Source organism: Galleria mellonella, unplaced genomic scaffold, assembly GCF_026898425.1.
Source record: "Galleria mellonella isolate WM207_F2 unplaced genomic scaffold, CSIRO_AGI_GalMel_v1 utg19, whole genome shotgun sequence".
NCBI lineage: Eukaryota > Metazoa > Arthropoda > Insecta > Lepidoptera > Pyralidae > Galleria > Galleria mellonella.
Window position 1 is genome coordinate 870516 of NW_026442028.1, and position 14995 is coordinate 885510.

The 14995-nt window shown below is 31.3% G+C and overlaps 1 protein-coding gene across 2 annotated transcripts in view; it reads left to right on the forward strand.

Moving 5' to 3' along the window:
- LOC113521492 (GTP-binding protein Rhes) overlaps nucleotides 1-14995 on the forward strand; it is a 97900-nt gene that overhangs the window by 34156 nt on the left and 48749 nt on the right. The window contains exon 2 of one of the 2 annotated variants that reach the window (XM_052894077.1): nucleotides 8896-9331. In XM_052894077.1, the coding sequence (XP_052750037.1) occupies nucleotides 8988-9331 (344 nt within the window). In that variant the 5' untranslated portion in view covers nucleotides 8896-8987. Of the gene's footprint in view, nucleotides 1-8873; nucleotides 9332-14995 lie in introns of those variants that run through there. The other variant, XM_026907026.3, reaches the window with a different exon arrangement.

Sequence of the window (14995 nt, forward strand, 5' to 3'; positions counted from 1 at the left end):
TAGAAAAATATCTAATTTAACATAAATAAAGATCTGAACGTCCACGAATTGAAATAAAAATTATAACAAGTACATGAATTTTTGCCATTTTGCTATTTCATTTGCATATAAACATAGAACTGTTACATGCGCACATTTACAAAACATGCACATTAGTGTATCAATTTTTTTTTGTCTCATTTTTGCGATTGTATAGCTTGCCTGTCAATACGTGATAACGTCATACTACCTATCACAGCGCCCTCTAATTCCAAAGCCAACAGTGCATACAGTACTAATATAAGATAACCGATATGTAAATACAAATATATTATACATAGGACACACCCAATCTAATACAAACAGACATATTAATGATTACAAATGTTTGTATTGTGCAGAGATCGAACTCGGACCATCGGAAGGTGAGGCAGTGTGTCGTGCCAAAAAGGATTTTTAATACAATAAATTTAATACATCCATCCATCCATCCTTACAAATAAATACAATATTTACATATCAGTTGTCTAGTATTAGTACTGTTGACTTTGAAATTAGTGGGCGCTTTGATATAATATAATAAATGCAAATGAAATAGTAAAAATTCATGTACTTGATATAATTTTTATTTCAATTCGTGGACTTTTGCAATTATAATATCAATTAGATTAAAATTGCTGTAAAATAAAATAATATATAATAAGTAATAAATACTTAAATCTATTTTTTTTAAAAGACCTTTCGAGTTAATCTATGGCAATGTTACCGAACGACCCAATTAAAACTTGTATGAGAATGCGACTTTGTTTACTTATGCGGAGCTTAGCAGTGTTTATACAGGTGAAATAATGTCACATAATGCGATGAAATTTCAATAATCAACATATTCCGTCCCAATTTTGGTCGGGTTCAACTTAGTTTTAAACTTTATTCATATATAATAAATATGTCGTAACCAAATTGCAGTATTATACGTAACACATAACGGCGAGTCGTATTAAAAACATTGTCGTTTTGTATTACTGTGAATCAACAGTAAGCGGGATTATTACCCCGATACGTTCTATAATATTTATGGTAAGCGACTTTTAGCTGCGTTATAACGTTATATATACTTATAATATTAGCGGAAACGGTGAACCAAAATCCATGAGTGGACTTACAGAAATAAATATGATTTTATCTGTAACAGTCAGTAGTAAAGTTAAGAATTTATAATGAAAATTTTACAATAATGAATAATTAAAATAATCTATAATACGACCTAATCAAATATAACAAGACCGAAGAGAGAAGGTGTTGTCATATATGAAAATAAACATCAATTACAAAACGATGATTTGATGAAATTATTAGAGATTGTAAAAAAATACAACAATGAATAAATAAAACAACACAAATAGATGTATATAAAATACGATTATAGGTTTATTTAATAAGAATATACTACATACTTAGATGGATTTTTCTACGTCTCTATTATAACGTGAAGCGCTTATGTAATTAGGGAGGTGAATCCCTATAATAGCAAACACTTTGCGAAGACTTCGTGAACAATTCCTAATAAGTATATGTATATATACTTGCAAACTTATGAAGTTCCGCAGTATGGCAATAAAATATTTATAAATTATTATTTAAAAAAATAGGCTTATAAAAATATTTTCACCTATTGCATAAATATGGGTGTATTCGTGCCCACATTAAAATAATTTTAATTTGGAATTTTTTTAAACAGCTTACCATTACATATACTATAAATCTCTATAAATCTACAAATTCACTGCAACTATATTTTTGTCTATATAGCTAAACAATTTTCATAGTATTGTGCACCGATCTACTTGTTAACATTGATGCTCCTTTCCACTTTGAGTTTACTGGAAGAGAATTATTGTAGATTTAAGTTCGCCTCTGTGTATTTGCTTATCTCTATCATATTTTTATGTATTATTAGTGTGTATAATAAAGTATAAATAAATAATTAAAAAAAAAACGTGAAAAAAGGCCGTAAACCTACAATTCTTATAATATGAGCTTAATTCGGATAATGAACGAGATTCATCTGAGGAACGGGATTCGAGAGTCTCGTAAATTATTCTCGGAAATGCAATTTTCGATACATTGAAGAATAATTCACCAAAATTGAAGAAATTTCTAGCCTGATATTAAATTATCTATTTTAACTGTAACTCAGTAACAATTAATATTTTTGAAAAATAACTAAAAGTAAATGTTAATATAATTATTTTCAAAATAGCATTCTCTCCCAGTCAAACTTTGGAAAGTATTCTGTGACATCACGACGGTTCGATGGTTGTCGCTTTCCATCAGATGGGCAATCAGCTTGCCTGCCATTCTAAGTTTTATAAAAAAGAAAATATTTTTCAATCGATGTGATTACTTCCTCTCTTTTACTATATTTTTGACACTTTTTGCTTAATAAATCTTACATTGTTAATCCGTAAATTTCACCATCCAATAATGGAAGGGCAAATAATCAGTCTTATTTCTTCTTTTTCATTTGCCCGGCCTGTGTGCCCTAATGAGCGACAACGGACGCGAGATGGATTATACAAGCTTGAGGTGAAGCAAGCAATATATTTTTTGCCAAGATCACCATTCCTGCCACTTTCATCATTTATAAATCACATAAAATTACCCGTATTTCTACCGCAAAGCAGCTATGTTTGTATGGTTGTGTTTCGATACCAATATCTATTCATAACATAATAGCCTAAGGTTTTCTTGTTAATTGATGCAGATTGTTGCGGAATCAATTTATACGACGAAATTGGTAGCGCTAATATCATATATTTTCAACTAATAATTGACAAATGTAAATGATTTTATATATATACTAAATAACAAATAAAGAGAATTATTATGAACATCATCATTCGTTGTACATCTGTATACAGAATAAATCATAAACAATGTTATTTTTGTGTACAACAAAGTATAATTAAATAAATCAATAAACATATAAGACAATGGGGCAGATATGTTAACCCAATATATGCTGTACTAAATAAATATTTAATAAATCTCTTACTAGATAATTTTTTTTATACGTCTTAGAATGGCAAACAAGCTGACGGCCCACCTGATGGAAAGTGGTAACCGTCGTCTATAGACATGAGCAGTACCGTGGACATAACAGAGTATACTGTTTCGTCCATGATACTCCTCATGCGTTGCCATTCCTGAGGACTCAAGTGTTATTCCTCTGTACCCTGTAAAGTCACGCCATGTCCCACCCTTCAAACCGAAACACAGCAATGCAAACACAACTGCTTCACGGTCGAAACACGAATGGGACAGAGGTACCCAAGCAGTCGACTTTTGTACGAAGTCTCCCTCTGGATCCTTTATATCTATATTCTTTCTGCTCTACATGCACTAGTATAAATGTTACTCCATAATAATCAATACATTCATTTAAAACAAATTTCATTAAAAAGTATTATATCTCCAGAAGTGAGTTGCGGGATCTTAAGGTACTATGTCATGTATTCATACTAAAATGTAAAGTTTTCGTTTTATATTCACAACTTCAGAAGTTACCTACCTTAATTAATACTTAACCAATTTCGCAGTTATAAATACGAAACGTAACTAATAAAGTATTTAATTATAACTTTTCGTTTCTGGGGAATAGTACCGAAATTTCTTACAAGACAACGAAATGAAGTCTCCTAATCGAAAGTTGTGTGCAAAAGTTATGAATGCTTGTATGCTGGGACTTCCTCAACGAAACCTTTCATCTTCCGCACTCATACTCAACATCATTGTACTTATTACGCAAAAAATAACTTTATACTTATTAAACTTTAAAGTTGTTTTTACAAAATACTACGGCAGGAACGATAAAAAAGTTTTTCATTGTTTCGCATGCAGCTTGCGCGTGGATTGTACGTTTTACGATTTTATTATACCTACTAGAGCACATAGTATGTACGTTCGTGGCATTGTTCATATCCGTTGCTCTTTGTTCAACCCCGTTTTTTGGTTGGCGTTTTCCATTTAAAAAAAGGAAAATAACCGGTGTGTTGAAGGAAAACAGGAAGCTACTACAGTGTCTGTATATACGTATTTTAAATATTTGCTTAATCACAAATTATTTAAATAAAAAATAATATTTCTACTAGGTACATGCCAATAAAAGTATATATATAAATTGACGATTAATATCTATATTTTTATCTTCACGTCAAGTCTCTTACGGGATAGGCGAATGTAGAAATTGGATTTATAAATATGAATATCGGATTACAGAATGAAATCGTGACGCTGACTTTTTCTCAAAGGTTGGAAACTGATAAAATATTTTGAACCTTCCAAATTAACATGATAAGCTATTTTCATGTTTATAGATGACAGTTACCATTATCCATCAGATATTTTAAAATAAAAAATAATTCTATTAAGTTCCATAAAAATAAACTTGATAGACCATTGCACAATAAGTTATACCTTGACATTATTTTATGGTCTATATTTAACTTTCCATATATTTATTTAGGCATATTCTAATTAAAAGAGGTAGGTATAAAGCTAGCGAAATTTCTGAATTTCCCCGTACGTTCCATTATCCGTTACGACTGAAGAGTAAAACAAATGTACACATAAAGTTTTTTGCTATGTTCGTTTTATATCCAAACCTTTTTGGTGGTATCTGTAGGTATATTTTCATCATACTCGTATTATCCTATTTTCAACTAATATTCAAACATGAAAGTTCGTAAACATATATATGTAAACGTTTCTCTATTATCTACTCAATCCTATTTAAATGATTAAACGGATTTTAATGAAATTTGGTACTCAGATAAACATTATATATTAATTTTGTCGCATTTCGCGTCAACTAACTAGTAATTATTTATTTATTTATTAATTATTGTACACAAATATTACATTGTTATTATTTATTTTGAATAAAAATGTACAAAAGGCGAGCATAAGTCTATAAGAGTTTTCTTGCGGCAAATTCAAACTGGAAAAAAGCATTTTTTATAATGTATTTTTTTACTCAATAAAATACGTAATAAAATTATTCTTCAATTTTTACAAGTATTAGACCATGTTCAAGATAAAGTCTTTAATAAAAAAAATATATTATAAATTGATAGATAATTTATTTGCATTGGTTACAGCACACAAATAGCAACAGTTATAGATATAAATATATGCAAAAAAAGAAACAAAAGAATACATATACAAAAAAAAAAAAAAAGCAAAAGGAAAAAACATAAAAGAAGTGACATAATTTTTCATTTCGTATCTTCACAAATGGTGAACCAATTTAAACATTTAATCGAATCGAAACCATGTTTTGAAGTCGGAAAAAGGAAGTCTCCGGCACGTCTCTGTCCATATTATCGTCTTTTTGTGAACGTCTGATAGAAAATAGATGCTTTTAAAGTATTAAGGCATACTTTTTGAGGAAGTTTTATAACATAATTATATTTAAAAGATTGACGTCTTAGCTTTAACGCTTTCGATAAAATAAGTGCTCTACTTGAATAAAGGAGTTAATATTTAAAATTTCTTTTTTAGCACTGGTGCATTGTGCATATAGGAACAATAGAAGCTGAACAATACATTTTAGAAATTTTGTTTATCTACCTTTCAGTTTATAGGTTTATTTCGGTATTACGCAAACACAAATGCAGCAAATTGAAAACGATTTCCACTGTTGTGTTCCTGAAAGTCTAACTTAAAATCTGGTATATGTTTTATTTTGATACACTATCTAGAAATGGACGATTTCATCAGTTTTCCTATTTTTGAAATATACGCGTACCACGTAGCAGCCAGTATTTTTTTTTTAATGGATGACAATGGAATAGTTACCCCGCCTGCGCTATACACTAGCGGGGCACTAGTGAGGGATGACATGTGAGGATGACGCAGGTCAGTTAGCCCATCGTGACAAATTCACTAATGAATCAATCACGATGGTTTCCAGGGGGAACCGCGAGGACATCGGCCTGGCAGGGTATATTGTTAGTAATAGGGTTACTAATCCCCATTTCTAACAATACCTTTCCCCTCAGGCAAAGTGTTAGTAGGTATATTACAATCTTATATATTTATATAACAAGTTAGTAAGTGACGGTTACCACTTTGATCGCAGGTGCTACCCTTAATCCTTGTTCCAGTGAGAGAACCGTTGGCTTATTTGCCATTTTAAATCATCATCTTCATCATCTTCTTACCCTTATCCCAATAATTTGGGGTTGGCGTAATATGATTTTGTCCATATTACAAAAAGACTTGGTTTTTAGTTTTACGACCGGCCACTTTTACCACCATTTTAAATATCATAAACAAATCTTATGATGTTACTTATAATCACACTTATTATAAAATCTTGAACGGAGCCACAATAAGCATTATTTCATACTGACAGTAGCTAACGGATAATTTATTAATTAATAATATTTATATTCATATTATAAATTTCAAAGGAATTTTCTTCCGCGCGAACGCTTAGACAGTGAAATGAGCTCCCTGCTGAGGTTGCTCCTAGAGACTACAGTATTCTTAAAAAAAAAAATATTAAGGCTTCTTCAGGGTCGGCAGCGGCACGTGACACCCCTAGTGTTGCAGGCGTTCATAGGCTACAGTGACTGTTTACCATCAGACGCCCGTCTGTACGCTTTGTGATATAAAAAAAAATCAAGAAGATTTTTTTGTTTATAAATAATCTCAAAAGATACTTAACCCATTTTTTTTCATGTATAGAAAGCTACGTCATAAACGAATAATATGTACTATCATCATCATCATCATCATCCTATATTGCGTCATAGTCGTAGAATACTGACGGATCTATATATGTAATATTTGTCAGATCCGTCAGTATTCTACGACTATGACGATTGATCCCAATTATTATTTGGAGTTGGCGTAATACGGGAAATAAATGGAAACATTTATATTCTTCTTTATTAAAAAAAACCCGTGCGAACCTGGGATGGATCGTTAGTTACTATATGTATTTATTTAAGTAACTTTATTCACCAGATGAGAATATAGTACAAAAGATGGATAAATTGACTGTATTGTTCCCCTAGTCTCTTTTTATATCATCCCAGGGATGAAAAGGAATGATGACACATTATAATAGTACTTCGTCACCACATGGACTACAGGTTGGCATATTTATATAAAACAAGCGAACCGGCGCGGCTTCACACGGTTTTTTTTTAAATACAAGTAGAATTTTTCAAAATAAAAAAAATCCTTATCCAAAAAGGGTTGTTACTTTTAATAAGATGGATCTTGATAATGTTATTGAATTATTTTATACTAACGATTCGACCCGACTTCGTACGATTAGATGAAATTTTAGAAAATAATTTATATATATTTATATATATATGAATATTTTTTTTAGAATCGGTTGAGTTGTTTTTAAGTTTATCCATTACAAACAAATATACAATCCAAATCTTTCTTCTTTATAATACTAATATAGACTGGTATAGATATAAATTAACTTATATAACCAATAGAAATATGTATTTTACAGTAATTATGTATTTTAATTTGCAAATAGTCTAATTGCGGGATAATTAAATAACTTGAACAACAGTTGTAGCAATAGCTTACAGCTATTTATTAATTTTTTGTCAATTAGCTGTATCTGCATCAGTATATATATTATGTTAGATTATTTTCCATGCACTAAATTTCATTGAAAAAGTTTTTGATGGATGATACAAATGGTATGTAATAGTACATAACTTACAAAAAAATAACTTACAAGATAAATATTGTTTATTAAATCATTACTTACAAAAAACATGTAATTAAAAAAAAATACTCTAAAAAAAGAAAAGTGACATATATATATAACAATTTTATTTTCCATATTATTAAATTTATCAAGTAATAATAAACATGAAACAATATTTCATAGTTTCATAATACTCGTTAAGTTTAAATACATATTGTGTTTCTTATACTTAGCATATTTAATAAGCAATCTTACAATCTTTTACCTAATCGAAACAGTAGGACAGTGCATTTGTTAATTGTTAATTTACTTATTTATTTAAATTTTTATGACCAATAAAATGTGGTGCAAATGGTGGACTTAATGCTATAGGCATTCTCTACCAGTCAACCTTTACGATGTACAGAAATACTCGATTATATTAACTTCAATTATTTATTGCATTTTTATATTGTAACAATATATGTATATCTTAAGCACTAAGGATATAGCTATAACCTGAACCCTGTAAGGGCACAGCAATCATTTTAATGAAGGTTAAGTTAGGTACATAAAGTATACAATTCCATTTTTATACCTGCGAAGTTAAAACAATATTATAATTACGTTGATATTATTGCTCATTATAATTTTTTGTCAGTTTATTTAATTTTTTTTTCTGCAACTTAGAATGGCAAACAACCTGACGGCCCACTTGATGGAAAGTGGTAACCGTCGCCTATAGACATGAGCAGTAGTACCATGGACATAACAGAGTACACTGTTTCGCCCATGATACCTCTCATGTGTTGCCATTCCTGAGGACTCAGGTGTTATTCCTCTGTACATTGTAAATTCACTGCCACAAGTTAAAAAACAATTACAATAAACAGTTTTAAAAAGTACGCTATAATTGTTTACTAAAATATAATAATATAAATTATACTAATATAATTTCAGATAGTTTAAATCCCGGTGTTTGCAAAGAAGGTAAAATGCCCAAGCTGACGAATGAACACGCATTAAAAATATTTTTTATTTTATAAAAATTGAATTTCGTAAATACGCAGATGTTAATCATTATGCTTTTGATGTCTTATTTCACGTTTAAACAAGTACATGTTCAAAGCGAATTCGCCTCATACTTTTATGTTCAATATTAATTAACGTAGCGTAAACATTTGTAGAACATCAATCTCAATCATGACGAGAGAATCCAAGAGAGAATATTAGAAGTGTACAATGAAAAGAAACATTTCAAAAACTTTATAGACTTACAATGTTGAACGGCACGGCTGAACGGGGCGGGTTATCCCTGCAGTCATCACCCGTGAAAGTGTCTACGTCTCCAGTCAGAGCATCCCCAAGTCCAGTGAGGGCGCCGTCGTCGCCTTTGAAATCTTCCCTGTCGAGTGGTAGAACGCGTTCACCTCGGCGCTGTCAGTTCGCAGCGCCTGTCGAAGATGCGAAGGATAAATGTGGGACGTCGTGGTTGTGTCGACGTGGCGCTGGCATTGGAGACGAATCTGAGCCTGAGCGATCGCCTGGACCCAGCGCGCTACCGCAAGGTTGTGAAGAGTCCGCGCCGCCGCCTAAGAATTGCTTCAGATTGGTGATGTTAGGGTAAGTACAGATTATTTATAGCTATTGTTTCTTATACAGAGTTAAATCGAAATCATCAGTATGGATTTTTCAAAATAACATCGTCGTTCGTCCGTGTGGTCCCGCCATACAATGGGCCACCTCAACTTTTCCCGTGGGAATCGTAAGAGGTGACTTTATGGTCGAGGGATGAGTAGCAGCGTTCCTCTTAAACATTATCAAAAGCTAATTGCAGTTGCCAATTTACTTGCCAAGCGTAGCACCTGCTGGCAAAACCCTCCTTTATGGGAGAGGCCTATGTTCAGCAGTAGACAGTTAACGGCTGATATGATGATAAACATGGATCGATAAATGACGAAAATTCCCGCTAGCATATAACATTAGCGCAGGCGGGGTTACCATTCCATTATCAATCATTAAAAAAAAAGTATAAGAGGTTCTTACCATTTTTGTTGCATGATTCTTGGGTAAAAATTGTTCAGCACTTCTTTGAAACGATGCTAATTCTTTCGATTTTTATCCAATACTTAGATATTTTTGAGTTTATGAAAAAAACACGGATCATTTTTAGTCACGTGTAACAATTAAAAATAACTACATATATCAATAATTTTATTCAAATTATATTTTAATGTAATAACTAACGGTGTAACTTATGTTTAAACTTAACTTTTGTTCAAATTAATATTAGAAGTATTAAAACAATATTTAATAATGTTAAGAGATTACCAAGAAAATTAATATTAATTAAATATCGGTCAGAGGTAAACTGTTTATTGAAAGTAGATTAACTGTGATAGCGTTCGGAGGATAATAAAGAGCGGCTAGTAAACTTTCTTTGATAACTAAGTCTCTTGGGTATCTTGTGTTTATATGCCGTTATATATTTATTTGTAATATATATGTATATGTAAATATTTTTGCTTTACAGATTTACCAATACACTTACTAAAAACCATAGAACATTATAATAATATATTAACGGGAAAAAATATTTTAAATACATGTATATATGTATAAATAAAAATATTGTTCCTTATAATGGTGTTAAGTCCACTTTTACAATATTTAGGTTTAATGTATTAAACATCAATAAATAAAAAAAATAAGATATTGCTTTAATAAAAAATACTTTCTGTTGTATTGTATAAATCTTTATTGTACATACTTTAAATTGGACACATTAAAAAGATTTAATATACAATAGCGGACTTATCCACAGAGGGATCTCTTACAGTTAGTCTTTGTGGAAATACAAAAAAAAATCTATAGAATGTGTCATGAACTCATCATGAACTCATGTCTATAGGCGACGGTTATCACTTTCCATCAGGTGGGCTATCAGCTTGTTTGCCATTCTAAATTGCAAAAAAAATACAACTAGTTATAAATATGAAAGTTTGTATATGTGTCTGTATGTTTGTTACTCAAACTTTTGATTTGAATAAAATTTGCTACATGGGTAAGTTACTTGTATATTTATATAGATAGAGTGTCTCTATAAAAATGCTTCGCGTCAACAAAATAAACGGGTCAACTTTTTTAATACAATTTTGCATGATAAATTGTTTTGTGTTATTCATTTATAACTTCTATATTTATTTTATCTTATAATTTCTGCATCTTTTTAATATGTAAACATTAATTTCATTTATTAAGTAATATGTCAAGATACACTTTATGGTAAGTATATAGAATAATGACAAAAAAACGAGTCAGCAAATTTGATAATTAGCTGACAAAAAGTTAACCCATTTTTGAGACTCGATACTCTATCTATATAGATAGAGTCATCATATATAGTCGATATAGTTAACGTATGGGATCGATTTTTTGTATACTGATGTACGTGAGCAATGCCGCGAGAAACAACTAGTGAGAAATATAAAAGGAAACAAATTTGAACACAACATTGTGCAATAATGTGACACTGTTGTTGACAATACACATGCGGCCAAATTGCAAATTCCGTCGTGTCGAAACGGTGACGGCCGTGATTACAATCTGTGTTAATACTCGTACCTACAAAATATATCGCGCCATAATGCTCTTACATGAGTTGTGACAGATTTTGTTATTGGATTTATTTTTTAACAGACTTCAAAAAAGAAAAATGTTCTCAATGCGATTTTACTTTTTTATTGCATTCATAAAAAAAAAGCTTATAAACTGATCTATTTGTACAAAGATGATTTGATTTCAAATTCATGTTTACCTCATAAATTACCTCATAAACCGATTTGGAAAATTCTTTTTCTTATCGGAATTATTTCGTGTGTTTACACTACTTTTGAAGTACTTACAGATTGGTGTAATAAAAATTTTATAATAATCGTTTCAGTAGTTTAGTTTTGAAAATAAAATTTTTACCACAAGTGAAAACTTTTTTTTTGTGAAACACAATCTTAATTGTTGTGAATTGATAATAGAATGATAATTCGGCCAGCATATACTGGCGGAGCAACAGAGAGGGATTATAGGTGATAACGAAAGCAGCTCAGTTAGCCTATCGTGTTGAATTCATTACCCCTGTGGTTTCAAAGGAGGTACACACGGAAGTCGACCTGCTGGGGTATATTGCTAGCAATGACTTAGAACTTAGGACTAACAGTATCTTCCCCCAGCTACGACAGTGAGGTAGTTAATTCTATTAATACTATTGACAGCGAAATTTTGTAAAGATATTTATGAATGTTTGTTACTCAATCAAGCCTAACTTTACGGATTTGATAAAAACTTTAGTACGCGGGTAGATTAGCCTTATGTAATGTATCCTGTATTACGTAAGGCTAATCTACTTTACGAGTATATACCGATCCACCTGGGCAAAGCCGCGGGAAACAGATAGTAAATATATATTGCGTATGACATCAATGCATTATTGAGTATTTTTTTGTTAAGTCACATATAGCTAACTATCAAAATAAAATTAACTATGTTATATGTCTCTTAATCATCATCATAATCATCTTATCAGCTGTTAAGATAAGTTACTGAATATAGACCTCTTTTTCGACTGTCATAAAGAAGAGTCCTGAGTCACCTGCATTCAAACGGTCCCGAGTCATCTGCATTCACTAACTCAATGCAATGCATTTGAAATCGTCGCTCCACCTAGCGAGAGGGTCGTCCAATACTGCGTTTACCTGTACGGGGTCCCCACTCAAGGACCCTTCTTCCTCACCAATAAATATCTTATTGAGCATAATATCACTCTACAAAATATTATTTCGATTTTATTGCTTGACCGATTTTGCTTTTAGGACATTATCAAAGTAAATATTGTAATATTTGCCTTTCAGATTGCGCAGTGGTTCCGTTCACGTCAATGAAACAGAAATAATATTTAATGAAAATGTAACAATTGTAAACATATACAAAGGGGTAACTTGTATTGAACAGTGGTATTGTTCGTCTTTTAATAGCGGCCGGTGTAAATTTCAATGTTATTTTATAATTACTAACACCTTTTTGCAAATAATATTAAAGATAATCGAGTTTAACCGTCGTTCCACAAAAAATTAAACTTGTGACACCTGTCTGTCACGCCAATTGAACGCCTGTTCAATATTTGTTTTGCGGTTTATTACAAAACTGTATCCAACATCTGTTTATGTCTAAATAAAAGAAAGTTTTTCATATTAAAAATAAAATGTAAGAAATTTTAAACAAAATCAATACGTTTATTGAAATTGGCTCATAAAATATAAATAAACATTATGACATCCACTAAGCAATATTTAATCAATTAGATAGAGTTTTGTTAAACACTGTGTTTAAATTTTTTTTTTTTGCTGAGACCCTAAAAGTCTACAAATCTGTGCATATTTAAATACGTAAAGTGTTTTAAATTCAAATCTCTCAATTGCAATGTTATTTAGTTACATGGTCCCCTTATAAAGTTTGTTCATTTTAAAAACTAGAACTTGACTTTGTAAAAGTAACTTTTTTCGTAACAAATTTCCTGTGCCTAATTTCTTCAAGGTCGAAATTATCTTTTTGTCTTTTCTTTCTTCCATTTGCTTTTTTATTTCTATAGTAATACTAAGAATAAAATTACAATGATTTAAAAAATTACTCTATTCAAATAAAAAGTACACACATTATCTATTTATTTATGTATCATTTGTTTCTTTAAACTAAAATACTTGGCCCCTTATTCATAAAAGCTAACACTTTTGTAATTTTCTTTCAAATTGGGAGTTTAATTCAAAAGAAAGAGACAAAACAGTTCCATAGCTGATTGTTCAAGGTTTATACTATATTTAGGTTTGACGTTTTTATGAATAAGGTGATACTAATATGATATGATATGATATGATATGATATGATATGATATGATATTGTTTCTGCCTACCCTAATGGGAGACAGGCGTGACAGATATATGTATGTATGTATGTATGTGATACTAATGGAATGAAAATCCCACCTGCGCCAACGGTATACGCTGAAGGGGCACCAGTGACGGATAATAGGTGAGAATGAAAAAGCAGAGCAGTTAGCCTATCATGACGAATACACCTGAAGTTCAACACGATGGTTCCCAGAGGGATCATGTGGAAATCGAACTGATAGGGTACATCTACTACTCTACTATTACTCCTAGGGTTAGTACTAATACTCATAGGGTTGCTAGCAATGGGACTGGTATTCCATATTACTAACAATCCCCCCCCTCTGTAAATCAGAGTTACACTATCGGAAAAACAGTGTAAATACGAGTATAATACTTTACTGTTTATACTTATATCGTCATAGTCGTAGAATACTGACGGATCTGACAAAGATTACATATAAAGATCCGTCAGTATTCTACGGCTATGACGATATGTGGTAAGGGACAAGAACACAAAGAATCGATTACGTATATATGTATGTATGCATGTGAATTAGTAGTTCACAATGTGCCTTTGATCGGTGAGGCGCGAAATTAATACATAATCTCTCTATTGATTTTACAGTTATTAGTTTACAACCAATATTTTATAATGATTTAATGTCATAGTTCACCAGTAGGTACCTTTTAGTTGACTTTCATTAAGTTAAGAGTACCCGCAGCAAGGCTTAAACAATATGTCGACAATGTCACATCTAATTTAAAGGGGCCCTCTCTATATGAGTCTTAATTCATTTTGTAATAAATTAAATAAACCTTCCAGTTTAACATATAGATTCTTACTATGATTATTTGTTCATTAAAAATGTCGATATATTGTGGCCTTTTTGCAAGAGTCATAGTGTTTTTTCTTTTTTTTTTGTGGATGACTATGGAATAGTTATCCCGCCTACGCTATCGGTATACGTCAGGGCAACAATGAGAGATGATAGGTGAGGATTAAATGGCTCAATAGACCCATAGTTACGAATTCATAATTTTTTAATCGAGATGAAAAATGGCCGAAAATAGATGGATGCGAAAAACAAAGGATTATATAGGATAATATCTAGCTATAGACGTTTTGTTATTTATTTACGCTTACATATATTAATACAATCATCATCATCATCATCATTATCGTACCAGCCTTTAACTATCCACTGCTGAACATAAGCCTCCCCCTTGGGAGGTTTTGCCAGTAGTTGCCACGCTTGGCAGGCGGAGGCAACCGTAGTCAGGCTTTAGAGATGTTTTAAGAGGAACGCTGCTGCCCATCTAAAACCCTTCCTTAGACCGGGACCACACG